The sequence below is a fragment of the Equus caballus genome, chromosome 3, assembly GCF_041296265.1.
Source record: "Equus caballus isolate H_3958 breed thoroughbred chromosome 3, TB-T2T, whole genome shotgun sequence".
In the NCBI taxonomy this organism is placed as follows: domain Eukaryota; kingdom Metazoa; phylum Chordata; class Mammalia; order Perissodactyla; family Equidae; genus Equus; species Equus caballus.
The window spans coordinates 94,153,337-94,178,455 of record NC_091686.1 but is presented as its reverse complement, the minus strand read 5'-3'; the positions used below and the strand labels follow the sequence as shown (position 1 = coordinate 94,178,455).

Below are 25,119 nucleotides of genomic sequence, written 5' to 3'. Positions count from 1 at the left end.
TCTTCTACAAATATACAATATTGATGATGTTACTAACCAATGCATTAAGGGCCTTGTAAACTAAGGCATCAATGACAAGACTTGAAATGAAACTGCTCTCAGAACGTCTGCAACAAATACTTAGCCAAAAGAATTAATGGCACCTTCACTCAAACCTAGAGGCAGCCATTCGTTCTCCCTACTGAAATGACTAACACAGCCTTGCCCGCTAAAGGACATAAGAGCCTTGGGAAATAATATAACCAGCACAATACCACTTACTATTCTTTATTGAGAACTGCTATGCATTAGACATTGTGTTAAACTTCTATAGAATCTCTATTTCAATTCTTACCTCAACCCTGTGTGGTAAAGGTGATTATTCATGTTTTACGGAGGAGAGAAAAGACAGAGTAAGCGACTTGCCCAAAGTCACATAACTAGTAAGTGGTAGTACTAGGATTTCAACCTAAGTCCCCCTGTCTCCAAAGCCTGTTCTCATAGAGATACATTTTATACTGTCTTTAAGAAACCAACTACTCATGTTATAAATTGTCCATCAGGCCTGATATTCAGCCAGTATATGTGTGGGGACACACCAGTAGGACTAGTCTATGCATCGGGACACCCACCAGCAGGGCCCATATATACGTGGGTGCAGACCAGTAGAGCCAGTATATGCATGGGGACACACCAGCAGGGCCATGCCAGTAGTTAACAGTCAGTGTCTATCTTGATAGGCAGGTGCCTGTGTCATATTAGTTATTAAATATTTTTATTTATTTATGAAACATTTTATTCCTACTGTCTTGATTTCCAATTACACATTTTAGCTCAGCCCAGCCAAAAATCTGACACCCTCACACTTATTAAAGATTGACTGCTGGTCTCACTCATCACCTGGAGTCGCTCTACTCAAGATCTCCAACTCTGAAATTCTTTATCACCACTCCCCCTATTTCTACCCGTCTTCTGCCCTCACTTCCACCAAGCACCTGCTCAACCTCCAGACCATCACCTCCTTCGGATTCACCCAGCCTTTCTTCCCCCCTTATTCACTTGTCTTGGTAGGAGAAAGACACGTGAAGCTCCCTGAATGCTGACACCATGTCTTATTTATGCTTACATTCCTTGGATTACCTAGAATCACCACTTACACACTGTAGGTGCTTTGTGACCGTAAATTGAACTAAAAAAAAAAATTGAATCTACAGATAAGATTAGGAGTTCGTTGACACTACATGGATTATCCCAAATGATGGATTTATTTCTCAGTACTTACTCTGCCATTTCTGCACTCTCCTGTGGCCTTCAAGTATTTTGTGGATAACGAGGGTGAGCAAAAATATAAAAACTAATAGAACTAAAACATACCAAGTGATCTTCATGGAACAAGTGAAATCTGCAAAGAAAAAAATACTTTAAAAATACAATAAAATGATGCAACAGAAGAGAGGCTGTGTAGTGGTGTAGTTGGGTTCTACCACATATTCTTCCCTGAAGTGGAAAGCTGAATATACAATCTTCACTCCTACAGGGTCACAGGCTCTCCTGAATTCTTGCCTGATGTATTAAATGAGGAAACTTGACCAGGTGGCTTCCAGGGATCCATTTAGTTCCAAAATTCTAGGGTTAATTTCACTTAGAGTTTTCATTGATGTTAGTTTCACTCATCATTTGTATGACTAGGTTAAGACTGCAACATAGCAGCATCCCAGAATCAGAACCATTTGTAATTAACAAGTTTGGCACTGGGTCCAGCAGCCAAAAATTATGTCCTCAAATTGACAAAGATGCAATGAGTGTAAGGTAGATGGGGAATAAAGGGAAAGATAAAGAGAGAAGGCTGGACTGAGGCGTATAAGAGGCCAGGGCAGATGAATAATCAGATCCCCTTTCTGCAGGGACTCTGACGACAATGACCACATAAGTGCACGTATTAATTAAACATGTAGTTACTGTAGCCTAAATTTAATAACGATACAGTAGAAACTCGTTCATTCAAATGACAGTAAGGCAACGTGGGAAGGATAGTCACCATCCAGCAATAGCTTAGCACCATCTCCTTTGGTCCCATAAAGACACGCTGGCCACCCGACGCAGAAATCAGTGACTTAAACAAGGCCAACCTCACCATGTTCAAGACACAACTGCCTACCGACTCTCTAAACCACTCTAGGAAGCCCTGGTGGTCTAGTGGTTAAGATTTGGTGCTCTAAGCCACTCTATGTACCCTCTTCCTCACACACAAAACACAGGCAGCAGTTATTCAACTTAGCAAGATGTGTAACTTGTTTGCCCCATTGGATGACTGTCTTTGTGGGGCTCATGATCTGGAAATCCCATCCATGGGAAGACGTACATTAAATAGGCAGTCTATATTCATTCAGAGAAGAGGCTGAATAGAGAAAGGGTAGAGGTTGACTGGGGTGGCAGCACTCGGCCTCCCCAATATCATTCCATGCTATTCAGCCATCAAATCTGTATTCCTCACTCAGCATGCAGTTCACCGACAGAGAAGATTTGCAGTGCCAGCAAGAGCCAAGCTGGGCCCAATGACTAAGGTGTCACTAGGAACTGAGCAAGCTATAAAAAAAGAACCATGCATTCACCAACTTTATATTGCAATAGCAGAATGTGCACAAGTGGGGCCAAGCCAGCCAGGGCACCCACCAAAGCACCAGAAGAGTGTGTCCCAACATCCTAGGCTGTCAACCTACCCCCCATCCCTGCAGCCATCTTGGAGAAGAGCAAGGGGAAACAGACAGGAATCTGAGAAAATCTAAAAAGACAGTTTAAATTGTTGCTTCAAAGTAAATTTACCAGATTGGACTGAATTTAGTTTCACCCTCTGGTAGATAGGGCTTTTAAAGAAGATCAGATTAGTCTTTGCACAACAGAGAAAATATGAATAAATTTTCAATCTTGTACACATGGCAAAATGGGTATACTTTTTCCAGAATACAAGACTACGTATTTGTGCACCAATGTTATCTTTCTGAAATATGGACCCAAAAAAGATGTTAACGATCATTTCACTTTGACTCGAATTCATAGATTTTTCTATTAGCACAAAAATAAATTCTCTTAAAATCAAAATTATGGAAATGCTTATTTTTCTTTTATGTTTTAGAAAATATAAAAAGCAATTAAATGGATACATAAATGTACATTGAAATAAATATAAGTTTTAATATCTACAGTCCAAACCTCTTTATCTTTCAGATTTCTTCATAGTTGCCTTCTCTCTGCAGCCTTTCCAAAACCTGCCTTCCGATCTCACTCTTGAACCGGAGGGAACTGACCCCTCTGTTCAGATCTTCTCAGATCCTCTCCCATTCCCCACACACATACACATACCTTGAAATACCCCCTAATTGCAGAGGCTGTAGTGCCCTGGGCAAGCTAACTCACAGGAGAGCTTTCTTTGAAGTCTTATGTTTTACTTTAAAAACACATGCATATTATACATTTGTGTTTGCTCTACAATAAGTATAACATTTCAAAAATAATTACCTCTCAAATAATTAAAGCTTTAGGAAAGTGTTCTAAGCCATCTGAAAGGCTCCCATATGTCCGGAACATCAAAAAGCAGAGCAGCAAATGGCTCTCCCAGCCCCTGACACACTGAATGCACTTGCTCGATTGTTTTACATTCATCTCTCTGTGTCCCCAATGCCTGGCACTCTGCTTGGCATACAGCAGGCACTCATTAAATGATTACATCACAAAATACTCTTCAAGGATAGGTTTTATGGGTGAAGTGAGGGCACACTGCTTAGTAGAAAGGATCAACTGCAGTAATTCAGAAAAGGGTGACTAGGAAGTTAGTCAGCCTTAAATAGAATTAAGGTGTAGGTAAGTTTTGTCTTTTGGGCTCTTACCTTTTCCTCAGAGTCATCAGTGACCCAAAGGGCCTAAACTGCACCCTGCCTATCTTTGAGGCTTTACATCAAAAATCCCATTTAATCCAGGCCTGGTTCTCAGCTCTAAGAAACAACATGTTAAATCAACTCAAAATAAGATTTTAATAGCACATCACAATGTACATAGATATTTACATTTAAAAACAAGTCTCACCCTTCGATACCCAAGTGTGGTAGTATTGCTTCAAGCACAGCTAACAGGCATGTCCAAAAGTTATTCTGGGGCACAAGGTCTTTCTAGTGACCCTCAAATCACAACCCATAGATATCTCCTCTGCTTTTGGGTACAGCTGGGCCCCATGAGAAGCACATTTTGAAAGAAAAATGAACAGATAAATGGGCTAACATTTTCTCCAACCGTATTATTTCATCAACAAAATTCTTCAACTATTTAACTTTCAGTGAAGTTAATGTGGTAGCCCTTATTTAATTGTGTCTACGTCCGATTCTTCTTTTCCTCTAATGTCCTTAAAAACTTACTTTTTACATCCATTTCTTGGTGCAAAGTAATGTGTATACAATTATTTGGGTATTCCATAAATCTACAAGTGTGGTTTATAGACTTTTCCTTGGCAGGATCTTCCTCCATGATTGCTGAGCTTCTAGTGTGGGTTTTTGGATCACAGGTAAGGTTATATTCCTCAATGTGGTCAACTGTAGGAGTTACAGTGAAGTTAAAATGTGGACAAGGTGAATGAAAATCATTTGTCTTCCCTTCCATTGATCCTTTCATGATAAGAACTAGGAAGAAATTAAGAAAATGTTATTCACAAAATAGTAATACATGGTAAGAAAACATATACAACTCAGAACTAAGTCTCCTCCCTCCTATACAAAAAAGTAGAAACAAGAAGTTACCTACACTAAAAATAATGATTAAAGGGCTTACATTTTTTAAGATTGTGAAAACCATAGAACCAGAGCATCTCAAAGAAAATACAGACATTTCCCTGGTGACTTGTGGGACAGATTGTATTCCCCCAAATTGTCGATAATATTTCCCATTTCATATTATCCTAGTTTACTAGGGCTGCTGTCACAAAGTACCATAAACTAGGTGGCTTTAAGAAGAAAAATGTATTGTCTCACAGTTCCAGAGGCTAGTTATTCCAGGTTAAGGTATTGACAAGTTTGCTTCCTTCTGAGGACTATGAGGGGAGGATTGATTCCATGCCTCTTCTCTAGCTTCTGGCGGTTTCCTGGCAATCTTTGGCATTCCTTGACTTACAGAAGCATCACCCTGATCTCTGCCTTCATCCTCACGTGACTTTCTCTCTGTCTCCATGTCTGTGTCCACATTTCCCCTTTTCGTAAGGGTACCAGTCATGCTAAATTATGAGCCCACCCTACTCCAGTATGACCTCACCTTAACTAATTACATCTGCAAAGACCCTATTTCCAAATAATATCACATTCTGGAGATACTGGAGGTTGGGACTTCAATATAATTCAATCCATAACACACATGTTAACCTAACACTTTGCCACTGCCCATAAATAGATGGAGTCTAATATCTTTCTACTTGAATCTGGGTGGGAAGGGTTGTGACTTGCTTGTAACCAATCAAGTGCAGAGGAAGTGACACTGAATGGACGAGGCCAGAAAAGGTCAAGCAATTTCTGCCTTGTTCTTTGGAGCATTAATATTGGAGCCTTGAACAACTATGAGTTCAACAACTCAAGGCCACCATGCTGTGAGGGAGACCAAATTAGCCCAAGTAGAGAGACCACATAGGAAAACTCTGAGACTACATTAAAAGAGAGATGCCCACCTGCCTCTAGCCCCTCTTGCCCCCTCCATTTTAGTTCCAGTAACTGTCTAACTCCAATAGCATGAAATGCTCCAAGCCAGAAATGCCCAGTTATGCTCATTCTGAAACCCTGACCCACCAAAAAAAAAAAAAAAAAGAAGTGATAAAATGATTGCTGTTGTTTTAAGCCACTGAGTTTTGGGATGATTTGTTACACAGCCATAGCAACTGGGATAACTTATCACTGAACTGCTTTTGCTTTTCAAGGAGGCAGAGAAGTAGCATCTGTGAGCTACCAACTCTTAACACATTTCCTCATTCTCTATTATCATAAAGGTATCTTTCCCAATTTGCTTTCTAGTGAATTTGACCCAGAACCCTGCAATAGTCACAGCACTACTTGAATAAGAAGAGAAGAAAAGACGTATCTATATTGCACTTCATCTAAAGTCAACGCCAAGAAATCTTGGTCCCATTCAGAAAGAAGGGAAAAAATGCCAATATAGAGCAATACAGGAAGCAGTCTTGCTAAATAGGTGTAAGCAATAAATCAGATGTTTGGCCTTGAGGCCACTAGTATATTTTATGACTGTAAATGAATAATTTTTCAAAGATCGATTTGGTTTAATCAAAAAATTGATTCAATTTAATTAAATAATAGATACTGACCTCATAATAAATGCAAGGTTCAGTTAGGCACTACAGATAATACATATTCTTCTATTTGTTCATTCATTCATTAAACAAATATTTACTGAATGCCTAATGTCAGACATTATTCTAAGATATAGAAATATAATAGTGAACAAAGACAAAGTCCTTGCCATCAAGAGGCTCATTGGATAGGTAGCCAAGTGAAAAGACAATTGTATACCATGGATAAATGTTAGGCAGGAGTAATTACAAATGCATCAAAGATTCAATGACTCCTTGGAAAATCAAAGTGTGATTTTACTATGAGAACCTGCTAGTTTACTTTGATTTTTTTTTTTTTAAGGAAGATTAGCCCTGAGCTAACATCTGCTGCAAATCCTCCTCTTTTTGCTGAGGAAGACTGGCCCTGAGCTAACATCTGTGCCTATCTTCCTCTACTTTGTATGTGGGTCGCCTGCCCCAGCATGGCTTGACAAAAGGTGCCTACATCCGCACCCAGGAACCGAACCGGGGAACCCCAGGCCGCCAAAGCAGAGCACGTGAATTTAACCTCTTAGCCACCGGGCTGGCCTCTACTTAGAATATTTTTAATTCACTTTTTTCAGTTCATTTTTTTAAAATTCAATATCTTTGAAGACAGCATGTTAAATAATCCTTTACCCATCAAAGGTATATGAATTACAGTGGCATTTTGATGTATTTTGAGAATACATATTGTGTTTTTGATAAATCAAAGTAAACCAAGAATGAGTGATATCCCAAAGCTTTGTGCATCACTCATCAAGAGCCACACCACCAGGAGTTCCAGTGCCACTGGACTTGAAATTGGAATATATCATTAATACTTTTTTTAACAGAATAAAGTCATTTATCCTTAATAAATTTTATTCTTACTTTCCCTTTTCACGTACCTTTTGATGTTTGTTCCTGAGAAATAAAATCCATATCTCCTTTAGACTCACAAACCAAACATGAGGAGCACATTTGAAATTCACTCGTGAAGTCCTGGCAAATCCTGGTGAAGTTTTGAAAGTTGGTGTGATTTAGAAAGATTCCCATAATAGTCTGAGTTTCCCTTAGTGGTTGTAGGAAAGTCACAAAGGACAAGTTCACGGAGGAGAGTGAATAGGTGAGATTAGTTTGTAAACACCCTTCCAGACATGATAGCTTCAAGATGTTTCCTATAAAGGAAAAAAAAGAAAACTTTCTTTACTGTGAAATTCTGAGTTTTGGGCATTCAGATAAATACACAGTAAGCTCACAGTTTTTCTGAGGCAAATTCAGTACATTTCAGCTTATCAGTGACAAGACTTTGTTCTTACATGAATTAACAATACCTACTCCATTGAAATATTTCTTTTTAAAATTTGCCAACATTCCCTATTAATTTCCAAAGAACAGAAGTCCTTCTAGAGCAGTGCTCGGAAACCCTAGCATTTTAGCCATTCTCTCTTCTGGAAAAGTTTTAATGGATAACCCTTAGGTTCCCCTGAATCTATCTCTTCCAAAATAGAGGTTCAAGTCAACTGCAAGGAGTTGAACAAGGAATGGCAAACTTGAACAGTTTCTCTGTTTTAGTTTTTGAGGGCTGCTGTAGTAAATAACTACGACCTTGGTGGTTTAAAGCAAGAGAAATTTATTCTCATGCAATTCCAGAGGCGAGAAGTTCAACACTAGTTTTACTGGTTTGAAATCTAGGTGTCTACAGGACCACGCTCCCTCTGAAGGCCCTAGGGAAGAATCTGTTCCTTGTCCCTCTTCCAACTTTTGGCGCCTGCTGGCATTCATTGACTTGTGGCTACACGATCATTTGCCTTCTCCTCTTGTCTCTGTCTTCTACTCTTCTGCCTGTGTCAAATCTCCCACTGCCTCTCTCTTATAAGGACACTTGTGATTGGATTAAGAGCCCACCAGAATAATGCAAGATAATCTCCCCATCTCAAGATCCTTAACTGAATCACAGCTGTAGAGACCGTTTTTCCTCACAAGGTAACATTTACAGGTTCCAGGGGTTAGCACCTGATATCTTTGGGTGGCCATTAGTCAACCTACCTGGACCTCCAAAGATGCAATTTAACAGGGTGACATCATAACTTTTATTTTTGTCTGAAGGCAAACATCAGGTATGGAAATGATGGTATAATAGAAAGAACACTGAGTTCAAAACAAAAGACAAAGACTCTAGTGCTATATCTGCCATTAGCCAAGATGCTTGGACAATTAGTCTCTGTGAGTGTTATCTTCTCATCAGCAAAAGAGAGATAATAATTCTAGACCCTGCTAACCTCATGGGATTCTGGCAGCATCAAGTGTTATAGTGCATATGAAAATACTTTGGAAATTGGTACAAATGTGTATTATTTAAAATGCAAACCCATATTCCAAAGTAAAACTTCAAAATTCATGCTTCATTTAGGATAGCATTATCTACGATTTAATCCACAAAAGTAATTAAAGCTGACCATATAAAACTTGGGAATCTCTATTTAACAGTATTGATCACCTAAGGAAGACGTAACTTCTCTTTCAGACATTCCCAGTCTGGCAGGCATTTGCTAGTATGAGGAAATAACTGGCATGCTCAATTTCACCTTTATGTCTTTCTTTACTATCTCTCATATAATCATATAGGGCAAAACGTATTATTGAAAGTTTCTAAATAATGTAGAACACAATGAAAGAATTACTTCATTTTTTGGAATGATTACTCCTAGTCATAGATTTTGGTTCAAACTTAAAAGAAAATCAAGCTATTGATTTATATTAAAGCATGTTTTTTACTTGTGGAGTTTGTACTGTAATAGCAATTCCATAAGTGTTTCACTTACTGATGATAATATTTTTATTATTTAGCAAATTAAAGGCTTGCTTCCCAGCCCTCTACACTTGAAATAGCTTCTGTAATAACTGACATGTGATTTCCAGCTATAAAAACACTTCATACTTGAGTTGCTATAAAGGTTTTTTTGCAGGAGGAAATGGTATTTTACTCGAATACACAATTTTATAATGTCTTAATATATTTATAAATAAAATTGTAATCAAATTGTAACTGATTTTTAAAAATAATAATAATGTCCCAGGAAAGAGACAGAAATGTACCATCTGACAGAAGTCTATAATCTATAGCTTTTTTATATTACTAAAACACATGAAAAAGTTCTTGCCATCTCTCCATTTTCCTCACTGGCATTTTTCATCTTATGAAATTTTAAACTCCTCGAATTTATATTCCTATTATATGACCACCAAAGGAGATAAAGAAATTTTTATGTGAACGTTGCAATCTTCTTATCCAAAAAGTGACCAACTGGGCTTTATGGAATTGATGCGATGTCCTCTATATTTAGCTAAGAGGTCATTTTATGATGGCTTTTAAACCTTAGTTTTAAAGAATTCAATTGAAAAAGAAATAAATAGAGGACATATCCTTCCCTGGCATAATTTTAAGAAGTAAATGAATTCTACTCAATCATTGTTGTTATCAGGTGAGCTATATTCTCATCTCCATAAATAAGGATTTATGAATTTAACTATGCCATTAATATTGCTAGGAGTCAGACATCTGAATTCTCACTCCCAGAGATAGAAATGCATTCCAGAATTACTCCAGTACTAAAACTGCCATCTCTCAGAGTAAGTTTATAAAATACTAAATAGAATTAGGAAAATACATTACAGTATAGGACAAATGCCCAAGTCAGCTATTTTTTCTTTTTAAAAAAAGCAAAGAACAAGACTAAAGAAACATCAACTATCTTTATTTTCTTTTTACACTTTTATTATAAAAATATACCACACATAAGTGTATACGAAATACATTGTGCCAGTTAAAGAATAATAAAAATAAGCAAACACCCATGTATCTAGCACCCAATTAAAAAACAGGATATCATCAACATCTCTGAAGCACCTTATTCCTTTCCATTCCTACACACTCCTTCTTTCCCACAGGTTAACCAGTCATGAATTTTGTGTTTATTATTCCTTTTCTTTATCTTAGAGCCTTTTCAAAATGTACATATTCTCAAATAACATTGTTTCATTTAACATAGTTTAGAAATGTATGCACAGGTATGGAATATACTGTATTATTGTCTATGACTTGCCTTTTTTGCTTAATATGTTTTAGTCATGTTGCTGCAAATAATCGTAGCTAATTACCTGTGATATCCTTTTGAATGAATATACCACAACTTATTCATTCATTCTTCTGACAATGAACAGTTGGGTTGTTTCTATTTTTGCTGTTATGAATAATGCTGCTATGAACTGTAACTCTCATACGTTGCTGGTGGGAATGTAAAATAGTACAACCACTTTGGAAAATAGATTTTTTATTTTCTTTAAGTTAAACATATATTTAGCATATGACCCAACAATTCTACTCCTAGGAATTTACACAAGAGAAATAAAAACATATGTCCACACAAATACCTGTACATGAATTTTCACGGCAGCTTTTTATTCATAATAGCCAAGAACTGGAAACAATCCAAATGTCCAACAACTGGTGAATCTATAAACAATTCCTGACATACCCATATAATGGAGTACTACTCAGCCACACAAAGGAAGAAAATGCTAATATGAACAACAACATGGATGAATCTCAAATACATTATGCCAAGGGAAAGAAGCCAGATAGATACAAGTGACTACATACTGTGATCCCATTTATACGAAATCCTAGAAAATAGAAAACTATATTGACAGTGGGAGGAGAGCTCTTCTGCAAAGGAAAAAGAGGAACCTTTGGGGAGTGTTGGAAAGTTTTATATTTTGATTGTGGTGGTAGTTACCTTGGTATAAACATTTGTCAAACCTGGAACTATACACTTAAAATGGGATCATTTTATTATAAGTAAATTATATGTCAATAAACTTTTTGGGTTTTGTTTGTTTGTTTTTTGCTGAGGAAGATTGGCCCTGAACTAACATCTGTGCCCACCTGCCTTTATTTTGTATGTGGGACACTGCCACAGCATGGCTTGATGAAAAGTGTGTAGGTCCATGCCCAGGATCCAAATCTGCCAACCCTGGGCCACCGAAGCAGAGCACACAAACTTAACCACTACACCATCAGGCAGGCCCCAGTAAAGTTTATTTTTAAATAGTGTTCCTATGAATGTTCATGAACATGTCCCCTGGTACACAAATACAGATGTTTCTCTAGCATACACACTGAGCGAAATTGCTGGGTATTCAGTACGTGCATCTTTGATTTTACTAGAAAATGCCAAATTATTTTACTAAGTGGTTGTACCAATTTATACTCTTACCTGCAATATATAAAGGTTCCCATTGACACATTCCTTGGCCAGTGCTTTTCAAGTTTTGCGAATTTGATGAGTGTTAAATAGAATCTCACCATGGTGTAAAGTGTATTTCCTAGTTTTCCTTACTTTTCCTTTTTCTGTTAGGTTGTTTGTCTTTTCTTATTAATGTTTAGGAGTTCTTTAAACTTTCTGTTTAAAAATGTAAGAAGTTCTTTAAATATTCTGTTTACAATTTTAAGAAGTTCTTTAAATTTTTTATCAAGGTATTGTCTCACAGTTTGTACCTTGTCTGTTCATTTTTACTATGTTCTTTTTGTTAAAAGGAAGTATTTAATTTGAATGTAGTGAATTTATCAATCATTTCTTTACAATTTGTACTTTGCGTCTGGTTTAAGAAACCCTTCTCCCTTAAAGTTTAAAAGATCTTCTCCTACATTTTCTTCTAAAAGTTTTAAAGTTTTGCCTGTTACATTTAAATTCTTAATCTATCTCAAATTGTGCACAGTGTGAGTTAGGAAACCAAATTTACTTTTTCCATATGGATAATCAATTGTACTAGCATTTATTGAGTAATCTGTCTTTCCCTCATTATCTGTAATAACACCTCTGTCATATATCAAGCATCCATGTAGGTATAAGTATGTTTCTGGGTTCTCAATTTTGTTCCATCAGTCCATTTATCCATCTTTCCAAAGATCATACTGACTTAATTACTTCTGCTTTGTATAAAAGCTTTTATATCTGATAAGAAAAGTCCCCTCATCTTGTTCATTTTCTTTGGGAGTGTCTTACTATTCTTGTCCTTTTGCTCTTTCTGATAAATTTTAGAATCAGCTTGTTGAGTTTGATGAAGAATCCAGTTGTAATTCTTAATTGAATCTCAAAATCAGCTGGAGGAGAAAGACATGACACTGAGTTCCTCCTCTCACTCCTTTCTTCCTTTCTTTCTGTTTATATAGGTTTTCCCTGATATCTTTCAATAAAGTTTCCAAATTCTCTCCATTATGGCCCCATACATCTTTTGTTAGATTTTTCTCCTAGGTATCTTACTTTTTATTGCTATTATCAATATCATCTTTTAAGAAATATGTTTTCTCTTTATTTCCACATAAGAGTATGTGGAAATACAATTGACTTTTTTTCTTTTTTTTTTGAGGAAAATTAGCCCTGAGTTACCATCTGCCACCAATCCTCCTCTTTCTGCCGAGGAAGACTGGCCCTGAGCTAATATCCATGCCCATCTTCCTCCTCTTTATATGTGGGATGCCTGCCACAGCATGGCTTGACAAGTGGTGCATAGGTCTGCACCTAGGATCCGAACAAGTGAACCCCAGGCCACGGAAGCAGAATGTGCAAACTTCACCGCTGTGCTACCAGGCAGGCCCCCAATTGACTTTTGAATATCTCATTCTTGCCACTTTATAAGCTTCCTTACTAATTTTCATTTTTTCCTATAAGTATTTTGGACTTTCTATGCAGATATGCATATTGACTACAAATAATGAAAACTTTATACCTTACACCTTTTATTTCTTCTACTTGTCTTATTGTACTGACTTGGATCTCCAGCACCATGATGAACAGAAGTGTTGAAAGTGGGCATCCATGCTTGCTCCTGATCTTAAGAAGAATACTTATAATGTTTTGTCACTGACGATGATATTTCATACCACCATTTTTAAATAGCCTGTATCAGCTTAAGGAAGTTCTCTCCTACTCCTAGTTTGCTAAAAGTTTTTCATTATAAGCGCTGTTGAATATAACTGAATGCTCTTTCAATAACTATTGAGATGATTAGATGGCACTTCTTCTTTAATCTGTTAATACAGTGAATTATATTGTTAGATTTTCTAATGCTATCTCAATCTTGCATTCCAGGAATAAATCTAATTTGATCATTTTTATACATTGCTGCAATCAGTTTCTTAATGTTTTGCCTAAAAGTTTTTATCTATGTTTCTAAATGAGAGTGGCCTGTAAATTTTTCTTTTTTATACAGTCTTTGTTGTGTTTGGATACCAAGATATGCTAGTCTTAAAAAATAAATTAGAAAATGTTCCCCCTTTTCTATTTTCTGAAAAGGTTTATTATAAAATTGAATTTATCTCTTCAATCCATTTCTTGAAAGTTTGGCAGAACTTGCATGTAAAATCATCTGAACCTAGTGTTTCTTTCAGGGAAAATTAAATCATTGGCTCAATTTCTTTAATTATTGTACAACTCTTTGGATTTTCCATTTCCTCCCAAGTTTTGGTAAGCTATATTTTTCTAGAAATGTGTCCATATGTTTTAAATTTACTAACTTAAAGCTATTTATAATAATCTCTCATTACTTTTTAAATTTCTGTTATGTCCCTTTTTCATTCCTAACACTAGTTACTTGATCTTCTCATTTTTTGATTATTAAGTTTTGGTAGGCAGAATATCGGCCTCCCGAAGATATCCACATCGTAATTCCCAGAATTGTGAATATGTTACATTACATGGCAAAGAGAAATTAAGACAGAAGACAGAATTAAGATTGCTGATGAACTGATCTTAAAATAGGTAAATTACCCTGGATTATCCAGGTGGGCCTAACGTAATCACAATATAGAAGATGGTGGCAGAAGCATCTGCGACAGAGTAATACCACGTGAGAAAGTCTCAACAGGCCATTGCTGGCTTAGAAGATGGAAGAATGCCACAAGCCAAGGAATGCAGGCAGCTTCCAGAAGCTGGAAAAGAAAAGAAAATAGATTTTCACCTAGAACCTTCAGAAAGGAATGCAGCCCTACTAAGAAGTTGATTTTAGCCCCGTGAGACCTCTGTTGGACTTCTACCTACAGAAATATAAGATAATAAGTTTGTGTTGGTTTAAGCTATTAAGTTTGTGGTCATTTGTAAAGCAGCCATAAGAAACTAACACATTAATCGTTGCAGAAGTTTGTCCATTTAATTACTCTTTCCAAAGAACCAATTTTTTACTTTATTGACCCTTTCTATTGTGTCTTTTAATTTCATTGACTTTTGCTCTTGTCTTCATTATTTCCTGCCTTCTACTTTCCTTGGGTTTATCTCACTGCTCTTCTGATATCTCATGTATAAGCTTTGAAAGCTATACATTTTCTTCTAAATACCTACTATTTTTGTAACATCCCACAAGTTTAAATAGATATCCTTTTCATCATTATTCAGTTGTTACTATTTTCTAATTTCCACTATGACTTCTTCTCAAATGTGGGTTATTTAAAAGTGAATTTTTTACATTTCCAAATATATTGTTTGGTTTTAGTTTTCTTTTTGTTATTAGATTCTAACTTAATCACACTTAGTTAGATACATATATTAAAGATCATTTGAAATTTATTGAGGCTTGCTTTTATGCCCTGGTAGGTGGTGAATTTTTATTAGTGTTCCATAAGTGCCTGAAAGAATGTGTATTCCCAAATGTTGAGTTCAGTATTCTAAATATGTCCATTAGATAAAACTAGTTGTTTGAATTGTTTGAATCATCTATATTCCTATTCTTTGTTCATTTGATTATATTTTATACTGAGAAATATGTTTAGAATCTCCCACTGTAATAATGGATTTATAAATGTCTCTTTTAAGCTATCTTATTAGGGACATTCTGATTTGGAATTGATAGGTATTCCTGTGAATGGAATCTTTCATCTGTATATACTGACCTTCTTTACTGCTAGTGATGTGTTTGATCTTACAATCTTACGTTAATGCAATGATACGTGCTTTCTTCAGTTACTATTTCCTCCCTATATTTTTCTCATTCTTTTACTGTTATGTTTATTCCCTAATGCTTTAGAGAGATCTCTTTTAAAGGTCATATTGCTTGAAATTGTTTTTTCTTCCAGTCTGATACTTTTTTGTCTTTTTACCTGAATAGATTTGCCTATTTATATTTACTGGGATCATTGATATATTTAGATTTAAATATACCATATTATCTAGTGATTTCTATTTGTCCCACTTTCCCTATTACCTTTCTTGCTGTCTATTGAATTGATTTAGAGGGGTTTTTTTTCTCATTTCATTGTTTTTCCCTTTAGTTATTTGAAGGTTAGACACTATATTTCTATTATTTTAGTAAGTTTTAACATGCATCCTTAACAAAGTCTAAATTCAATCCATAGTCTTACCCTCTCTCAAACAATATAAGAATCTAAGAATACTGTACTCTGATCACAACATTCCTGACTTAAATGATATTTTTGTATAGCATTTTAATTCTCTTGTTTCTTCATTGACACATAAATTAGTAGGGTTTTCTTCACAGTTAATATTTTCCATATTTATTTAGGTTTACTCAAATGTCTCTAATTAATATTGGAGTTTTCTCCTGTCATTTCTTCTTGCATCTCTGGCCTTTCTTCTGGATTACATTCTTTCTCCTGAAGTTAATTCTCTAAAAGTTCCTTCACTGAGGATCTGCTGATTATAAACTCTCTGCTTTGTTCAACTGAAAACGTACATTTCACCAATTCTACACTAACCGTAATTTCACCCCAGAACTTTGCAGCCATTATTCCATTGCCTTCTGATTTTCATTGTTGCTTTCAAGAAGGGAGTTTTCAGCTTAATTATCGTTCCTTTGAAAATAATATGCCTTTATCTCTGGTTATTTTTAAAGATCTCTTTAGTTTTCACGTTCTACATAATTTCTTATTTATTCTGTTTGGGATTTGTTGGGTTTCCTGAACCTCAGGCTTTGTGTCTTTCATCACTCTGTAAAATTCTCAGCCACATCTCTTCAAATATTGCCTTTTGCCCATTCTATCTCTTCCCTCCTTTTGCACCTTTTATTAGAAATATCGCCCTTTGTTCTCTATGTCTCTTAACCTCTGTTTCATATTTTCTACTTCTCCAGCTCTCTGAAATATGCTCTTGATAATTGCTTCAGATCTATATTCCAGATCATCATTATTCAGTTGTGTCTAATCTGTTTATTCTACTCCTCGTGTTTCTACTTCAAGTTAGTATATTTTCGTAATTAGAATTTCCAGTTGGTTCTTTTTCAAATCTGCATGGTTATTTTTAATAATCTTGTTTCTTATTCATATTTTTGATATTATTTTTTATTTATTGAAACAAATTGAAAACTTACTTTATATTATATCTTGTAATTCCAATGTCTGAATTCTTTAGAGATCTGATTCTGCTATTTGTTGCTTCTGTTGACTCTTGCCTGTTGAGTCTTTATGTGTTTTATGATTTTTATAGTATCTCAGGCTCCTTAGAATTTTACTCAGGAAATATTTGAGATCTGGGTTGAAAATGTTTTCCTCCAGAGAGGATTGGTATTTGCCTCTACTTGGTGTCTAATGGTACCACTAACTCAAAACCACTTTAAATTAAATTCTTGGGTTGGGCTTTTCGCACCTCACAGAAAATGACCCTCAATATCCAAATTAAGTCCAGCTTATCTTCCCAAACTCTCAAGGGGGATTTTTTCTTTTCTCTATCCAGAGCCTAGGTGGAGGCAGACAGATTTCCTTATAGCCAGACAGATTTTATCCTTAATTACTCTTTCATGAAGCGTGGCACCTTTTCCAACCCAGGCTAAGGCTCTGGCTTGTGTCCCCCAATGTGAGGCTCAATGCAACTGAGACCCCAGGCCACCAAGAATTGGTAGATATTCCTGAGATGACCAATCCATTCGCTCTTGCTAATCCACCTAGATTTGTAATTTCTAGCTGTTTTCAACATTTGAGGAGTTTTCTTATTTTCTTATAAGTTCAACTATGTATTTTTAATCTGTCTTAGCTCACAGTTTTAGATATTTTATTCCAGGAATGTGTCTCAAGGTTTGGTTGCAAGAACAGAAGTCACACCTATCTGTTGACCTTTAAAAATGATAAGTGGGAATTTATAATAAAACCTTCATTGTTTGACAGACAATAGGAACTCCAGAAAATACTCTACGTCAAGTCATATTTTCCCAATACCTAAGCTATTCCTCTGTTAACTAGTTGTCAGGGAACTTTGGTAGAAGCACGAGATTTTCTCAAACAATATGTATTTTAAGTGTTATTGCTTCAACATAGTAAATGTAAACTAGAGAAAATAAGAAATTTTGCCACTAAAAACATAGCTAGTATAACCACTTTGAAGAAGCATTTGGCAGTTTCTTATAAAATTAAATATACTCAGCTATTCCACTGCTAGTTACCCAATAGAATGAAAATATATGTTCACATAAAGACTCGTACAAGAATGTTCATAGCAGCATATTTATAATAACCAAAAACTGGAAACAACCCATGGCTGAATGGACAAATGTGGCATATTTGTACAATGGACTATTTAGCAATAAAAAGATAGGAACTACTGATGCACTCAATAACGTAGATGAATCTCAAAAACATTATGCTTAGCTAAAGGAGACAGACCAGAAGTAGATACTGTGTGATGACTCCATTTATATGAAGTATAAGAAGGGACAAGACTAAACTATGGTGACACAGGTCAGAAACCTCCCTTGGGGTTGGGAGGAGATTTGGCAGGAAAGGGCAGGAGAAATCATTCTGGGAGTGATGAAAATCTGTGTCTTGTGTCAGGTGGTAGTTACGCAGGTACATACAACTGTCAAAATTCACCGAACTAGCACTTAAGATCTTTCCATTTTATTGTGTGTAAATTATGCCTTCAAAAAAAATAACCAAACCAAAGCAAACATAGCCAATTGTTTCTAAAGATGTTTCATCATTATTGGATATTCTGTAGTATAATTCAGCAACTGAAAAATATTAGCTGCCAGGATAGGGGAGAGCTTATGGTTTAGCGGCCTAATTTACAGAGACATTGGTTAACCTATGTTGTTTTCCTTTGGTTACAGATCCGCCTCTTTAACAACTGGCATAGACTCAAAAGAGTATCAATTTCAATAGTAACAATTCAAACAATTATATTTCCATTGTGGGTCCAATAGTTGAAGCTTCTCTGCTAATATTGAGTGGGAAAGGGAAAAAAAAGAAAAGATCATGTCGTGCACAGATGATGCATCCATGATATTAACCAGGTCAGAAACAGAAGAGTCTAGAGAAGAAATGGATTTATTCATAGAACATTTGGGGAAGGCAATAAAAATATTTTCTGGGGACCAAGGGCAAAATTTTGAGTTACTTTTAACTTATGATAGTAGTATATGAACTACAGATTTGGAACATAAGAGACGTCTGGCTTTACTTGTCAAAAAACTGGAAATAAGTGCACATTATGAAATTCTTCATGGGAAAAAACAGGGTAGGAAAATGACTTAGGGTAAAGAGATACATATTTTTTAAGTAAAAGGTTCTGTGAAATAAATTTCACAGACTATGCAACCTAAAAGTCCTAGGTTTGTAATGAAATTTTTTGTTTTGAAAATGTAAGGTGAGAATAATGATGCCTGGCTTGCCTAAATCAAAGATGGTTGTGAGGAGGGCCAGTCCGGTGGTGTAGAGGTTAAGTTCACATGCTCCGCTTTGGCGGCCCAGGGTTCACAGGTACATATCCGGGGCATGGACCTAGCACCACTTGTCAAGTCACACTGTGGTGGCATCCCACATAACACAGAGGAAGATTGGCAACAGATGTTAGCTCAGGGCCAAGCTTCCTCATGGAAAAGAAAAAAAAAAAGATGGTTGTGAGGATCTGATGAGAAATGCTTCCCTCAAGAATGTTTCCTTTTTTTCCTTTACAATATGAAAATTCACTCAATCAACGAATACTCATTGAGTGCCTCCTAATGTGACAGATACTGTTCTAAGTGCTTGAAATATGAACTAAATAGACAAAAACCTCATTTTCATTGAGCTTACATTCTTTTTCTTATTTTTTTGGAGGAACACCAGCCCTGAGCTAACATCCGTGCCCATCTTCCTCTACTTTATACGTGGGACGCCTACCACAGCATGGCTTGCCAAGCAGTGCCATGTCCGCACCTGGGATCTGAACTGGTGAACCCCAAGCTGCCAAAGTGGAACATGAAACCTTAACTGCTGTGCCACTGGGCAAGCCCTGAGCTTACATTCCATTCCGAGAAATCAGACAACAAAAAATACACACAATAAATGAGTAAATTATATAGGTGATAAGTGCTATGGAGGAAAGAAAAGCACAGTGTAAGGGGAAGATGCATTACCTCGTCAGTGTTTTAGAGCAAGTCATTTTTTCTAGACAAACAAAAAAGATATACAGAAAGAATATTTCATTTATCCACCATGAAATGAGACAAGCAGTTAGAAAGCATCCCCAGCAAGGGTTGTTGCTATGGTAACCTAATAGATGAGAGAATAAGGCCTGTTCTGCCAAAACAGGGAAAAGCTTTATATTCACCAGAATTTTTTTTTGGTCAGCATATGTTGTCTAAAATATATATGTAAAAATATTGTGTCTATGAGTAGCCATTTTAAGACTATAATGATTTAGAAAATCCAGTAAGAAAGAAAATCTTACAACAAAGTAAATGTATCTATCTAAGTTTATTCCTTCTTTCTCAAGACTTTCAGAATAGACTCTCTGCAGAATGATGCTTCACCAGGAATGAGTTGAAATATTTAATAAGTTAAAATGAGTTATTACATGTAAAAGTACTTGTTACTTGGTACACGTATAAGTAGATGTTAAATTTTTAAAAATTTAGGGCCCAGCCCAGTGGCATACTGGTTAAGTTCACATGCTCTGCTTCGGCAGCCTAGGGTTTGCAGGTTCAGATCCCAGGCCCAGACCTACACACCATTCATCAAGTCAGGCTGTGGCAGCTTCCTACATACAAAGTAGAGGAAGAGTGCCATAGATGTTAGCTCAGGGCCAATCTTTCTCACACACACACACACAAAAATTTAAATAGTCATAAAACTATATCCCAAACCTCATTGGCAATTACTGATTAAATTATTAGTGAGCCAGTTAATAAGAAGAAAATAAACTGCCCATTTTTGAGACCTAAGATAACACTTTGAGGCAAATTAATTGCAGCTACCCTTGAAAACACTGTTCTTTATAATATGGATATAAGTAACGTACACATATGCTCACATGCTTCAGGGTTTATGCTGTAGTTGCAAGTATTTAAAGTTCCTTTGCTTTTATTTTCGTCAATTTCACTGCTCATTAGACTACCATTTCCATCAGAAAGTGTGAAATGGAAGGGGAAATGAAAGCTGGTAAACATAGTTAATGTCAGTTTGGCTCTTAAAAGTAAGTGAGGAAGTCAGGACAGCTTGATAAAATTAGGTTTGAGGTGTTTTCATCTGTGCTATTCCTGTCCCTCATTGCCACAAATTACCAGGAATACGCTTGTATAACTCACTACAATTTTTAGTATCGAGAATTTCTGAGATATTAACATCAGTACATTTTATTTGAAAATCAATAATACTTGCTTCTCTTAGAAAGTGGTCCTGCAAGTAGGTAAGAAGAAATATTAAGTAATCATTAGAACTCTGACCGTTATTTCTCTTTGCAAATGAAAATGGAAGAAACATCCTCCCCCAGACAGGCCTGGAAACAACTTTGACGTTGCGATCGTGACTTTTTACATCACTATTTTAGTAATTACAGTATTGCGTTTAATTATTTTCCAGACAATCCTCCCTCTGACTAAAAACTTCTTGAAGGAAGAATTGCCTTTCATTTTTGCAGCCCTGGGTTCCTAGTACAGTTGAAACATTATTCATAAGTGAAGGAATATGTAAATAAAAGATCAGTGAGATTTACATGAGTTAACCAGGTCTCTGGCTCTTAAACACCGTAAGTCCAACAAAGGCAGGTTAGTGAAGTCTCTTGTTTGGAGCAACCCAGCTGCCTAATTGCAAGAAGCTCTGAATCAAAATATATCCATTCCCTTTATGTCTCCATTATCTACATGCAATATAAGTGTATCAAACCATTATTTTAACTACTGTATCTTAGTATACGCTGCCTTTCCAACAAACTGAAAGTTAGAATAGGCTTTCTTGCCAGTGCATACCCAATGCAAATTCATTAAAAGCCCAACACCCTTGAAGAAGTTCCTCTTCTTTGGTCAAGTTCGACTAATTAGCTTATACTGTGTAATTATGATAATTGAATATCCTGAGTAATGATTATTCAGAGACTCAGATACATTCTTGATGGAAAATGATCAAACACAGTGCTCTATTTTTAACCTAGGCCTTCAGAGGGTTTATTATTTTGAATCAAATCTATTAAACCTTATGAATACATTATTCCTCATTAAGATTCCTTTTGAATTCATTTGACATGTTAAAGACAGTGTATCAGTAAATAATTTATAAGTAAAAGTCACTTTATAATATTTATTTTAGAAATTACAGTGAAAGAACATAAGAAAAGAGTGAAGAAAAGACACAAGTAACTGATAGGGAGGGTAAGACAACACAGCAGAATCTCAAGGTTAATTTCAGCGTTTCTAGAACACTCAACTTATCATTAAATAATTTCACTAAGTATTTTATTTTATGAAGTACACTGGTTGACAAGTCACCGCATTTCATAAGGCAACTATTATTGTAATTAAAAATTACTTTAGAAAAAGGCAAAACAGTTATGTGCCCTTAGTTTAATCAGTATAAGACTTTATAAAATGAGACTATATGAACTTGTTCCTGGGGACCCACAAATCATTATAAAATATAAGGCATTATTATTACACTATTTTATATGTGAAACATTTTGCCTAATAATCAACTTTTCATTTATGGTGGCTCTGTGCAAAATTACGTCAGGATAAAATGGTGGTTTTCAAACATTTTTGTTTGTTGGCCTCAAGGAGGGTTCCTTTGAAACAAAATTCCCAAATAAATCCATCACCACAAAGAGTGCGAGGAAATAACTATGCTGTTCTTGGAGCAGGAAAACAGAAATCACTATTTTAAGTTTGGGCGGGGGCAGTAAAGGTAATATTGGGAGCTGATGTAATCAGCCATGAAACTAAGAGAACAAAAATCCTCATCATTGGTGGCTGATTACTGTCAAGGCATCTGCTCAAAAAAGAAAAACTTTTATCACTCTCTTCTAGTCACCAGTTCTCATAAAACACTAACCCATAGTTAGCAAATACTTTTTTAGGCTGATTAACTGGTTATCATTAGACCCAGCCTGATTTTTTGGAGGTGCTGAGTATATCGATATGACCCACCCTAGATAACTACTAAGTGAGCTTACTCTCAGGCCACAGAAGCTTAAAAATTGAAATAGGTTATCTCTATTCCAATTCTAACTATTCTTCTTATATATTCACCCAGTGAAATCAAGAATTTAAAATATATGCTATGATTGCTTAATCTAAGCAACGGAATGCCAGGAAACCAAGAGAAATTTGAAAAATTCAATCATTCACAAAATTTCACAGTCATGGTGTTTATTTAGCAAAAATATTTTTACCTAGTACTTAGCGTCATGTATATGCAACATTAAATAATCATTGGAATATGTCACCAAATGTAATTAGCAAAAATATTTTTATCTTGCCACAACACTACGCATATGCAACAATAAATAATCATTGCAGCAAGTCATCACATATAAATAAGCTTTTCTCTGATTTTCATCAATTCATATGATAATATTTTAATGACAGAATACAGCATTTTCTTTTTACTTTCTCTTTTTATTAAATTTTAGGGAGCACAATTACCATCCAAATCACATTAATATATTTTAAAATCTTTTACTGACATATAAAAATAGCTTAAATTTACATCTATTTATTTTTCTCCCCTAAGTTTCAGCAATCATATCACAATTCTCTGAAATATTCAGAGTTAATTTTGTTCCATTTTTCTCTTGTTACAAACATACATAAACATTCATCTGCTTAAATCTGCACTCATCTTATTTTAATTGTATTTTGAAAATATCAAAATACTTTTGTTTTTCAAAAAAAGCAACTATAATTTATTTGTGTGGCATAACTGTGATGGAGGGAATTCAGGCAATTTTGATATAAGAAATGTTATTTTCTTTATGAAATAATTTCAGAATGTAAAAGCATACTTAAAATTGTTTCTAAAGGAAACCTTTGAAGAGCAAAATCATACAATTAGATTATTGTAAACTCAAAGTTTGAAATCTAGACTAGAGATTTTAAATATTTCTTTTCCTTTTTTCATTTCATTATTGTATGCTGCAATAATTAAGTACTAAAATAAGGTTACTGTGCTATGTAACATTACTATAATTGCAATCTTATTTTATTAGCTTTCAGACACAGAGCTTCAGCTCATGCAGCATATATCCAAAAAGGAGACCTTTCCTGTAACCATTAGCTGACGTAATTTTTAAAAATTAAAAAAGGAAAGATAGATTATAAGTATATACTCACCTTTTGGTGTCTTGAAATATTCTGGCAAAATTAAAATGAATGTGATCACTATTGCCAAAAGTAATTTAAGAAGGGCTGTTTTTGTCATGTCTACTCACATGACACACGTGTTCCCATCCAGTACATTGATGGCATGTTTCTTCCTGCTTTAAGTTTTGTCTCTGCGGAACTTCAAGTTTATGCAATTTACCTCATACTCACTTCCTTTTGGGTAAGAAGTAAAAAAAAAGAGGCCTTGAACTGAGACTTCTTCATTTTGAGTCACTTTCCATTAAGAAAACTACCTTCAACTAAGCACTTTCAAACTATCTTCTAAACAAGAAATGTAAAGAAGTGATGTCAAGAAGCAAACGGGTCTTGTCCTCACCTAAATCTGAAGCTATTTTCCCATGTTCACCAATCTGTATGAGTAAATATAATGTAAACCTACACTATACTTACCAAAAATAAAATGATGAATGTCAGTCATGTCTAGGTCGTATGGACATCATTGATTCATTTACTTATTACGTGATTGTTGACCCCCTTTTAAGTGCCAGGCACTGTGCTGGATTCTGGCATTCAGGAAACAGTATGTCTAGAAGGCAGTAAACAGAACAAAATGTAAGGATAAACTGAAGACATATGCAAATTTTTGGTTCTACTTTACTACACTGTATAAAAGCAGCAGAATGGGACTCATTAGCATTATGCCTGTAAACACTGTGATTATTGTACAAAATCCATGTGTTCAGTTCTCATTTCAAAGAAAGATCTTTCATTATGACAATCCCAGTGAAATAAAATACTTTGTCTTAGAATATAAATGAAGGGTAGGGAAAATTCATGGCGAATAAAGAATATGTACAAACAAATATTTTTATTCCATTGCTCTTGTTTTCTGGTTTAAAAACAAAAAATGGTACTGACCATCTCCAATCATTTTCTCCCTGCTCACCATCTCTTGTACCCCCACCACTCATCTGTTTCCGTTTATCCTATTTCTTGTTTTTTTGAGGAAGATTAGCCCTGAGCTAACATCTGCAGCAAGTCCTCCTCTTTTTTGCTAAGCAAGACTGGCCCTGAGTTAACACCCATGCCCATCTTCCTCTTCTTTATATGTGGGACACCTGCCACAGCGTGGCTTAACAAGTGGTGCATAGGTCCGCACCCAGTATCAGAACCAGCGAACCCCTGCTGCCAAAGTGGAATATGCGCACATAACCGCTGTGCCACCACCATGC

At 35.6% G+C, this 25,119-nt stretch overlaps 1 protein-coding gene across 2 annotated transcripts in view; it reads right to left on the bottom strand.

The window, feature by feature from the left end:
* TMEM156 (transmembrane protein 156) overlaps positions 1–24,063 on the bottom strand; it is a 40,145-nt gene extending 16,082 nt beyond the window's left edge. Inside the window, exons 1-4 of one of the 2 annotated variants that reach the window (XM_023636873.2) lie at positions 23,897–24,063; positions 7,222–7,491; positions 4,386–4,646; positions 1,262–1,381 (exon numbers count right to left, since the gene is read on the bottom strand). In XM_023636873.2, coding sequence (XP_023492641.1) covers positions 1,262–1,381; positions 4,386–4,646; positions 7,222–7,491; positions 23,897–23,984 — 739 coding nt within the window. In that variant the 5' untranslated portion in view covers positions 23,985–24,063. 2 annotated transcript variants of the gene reach the window in all.
* Between the last annotated feature and the right edge of the window lie 1,056 nt (positions 24,064–25,119).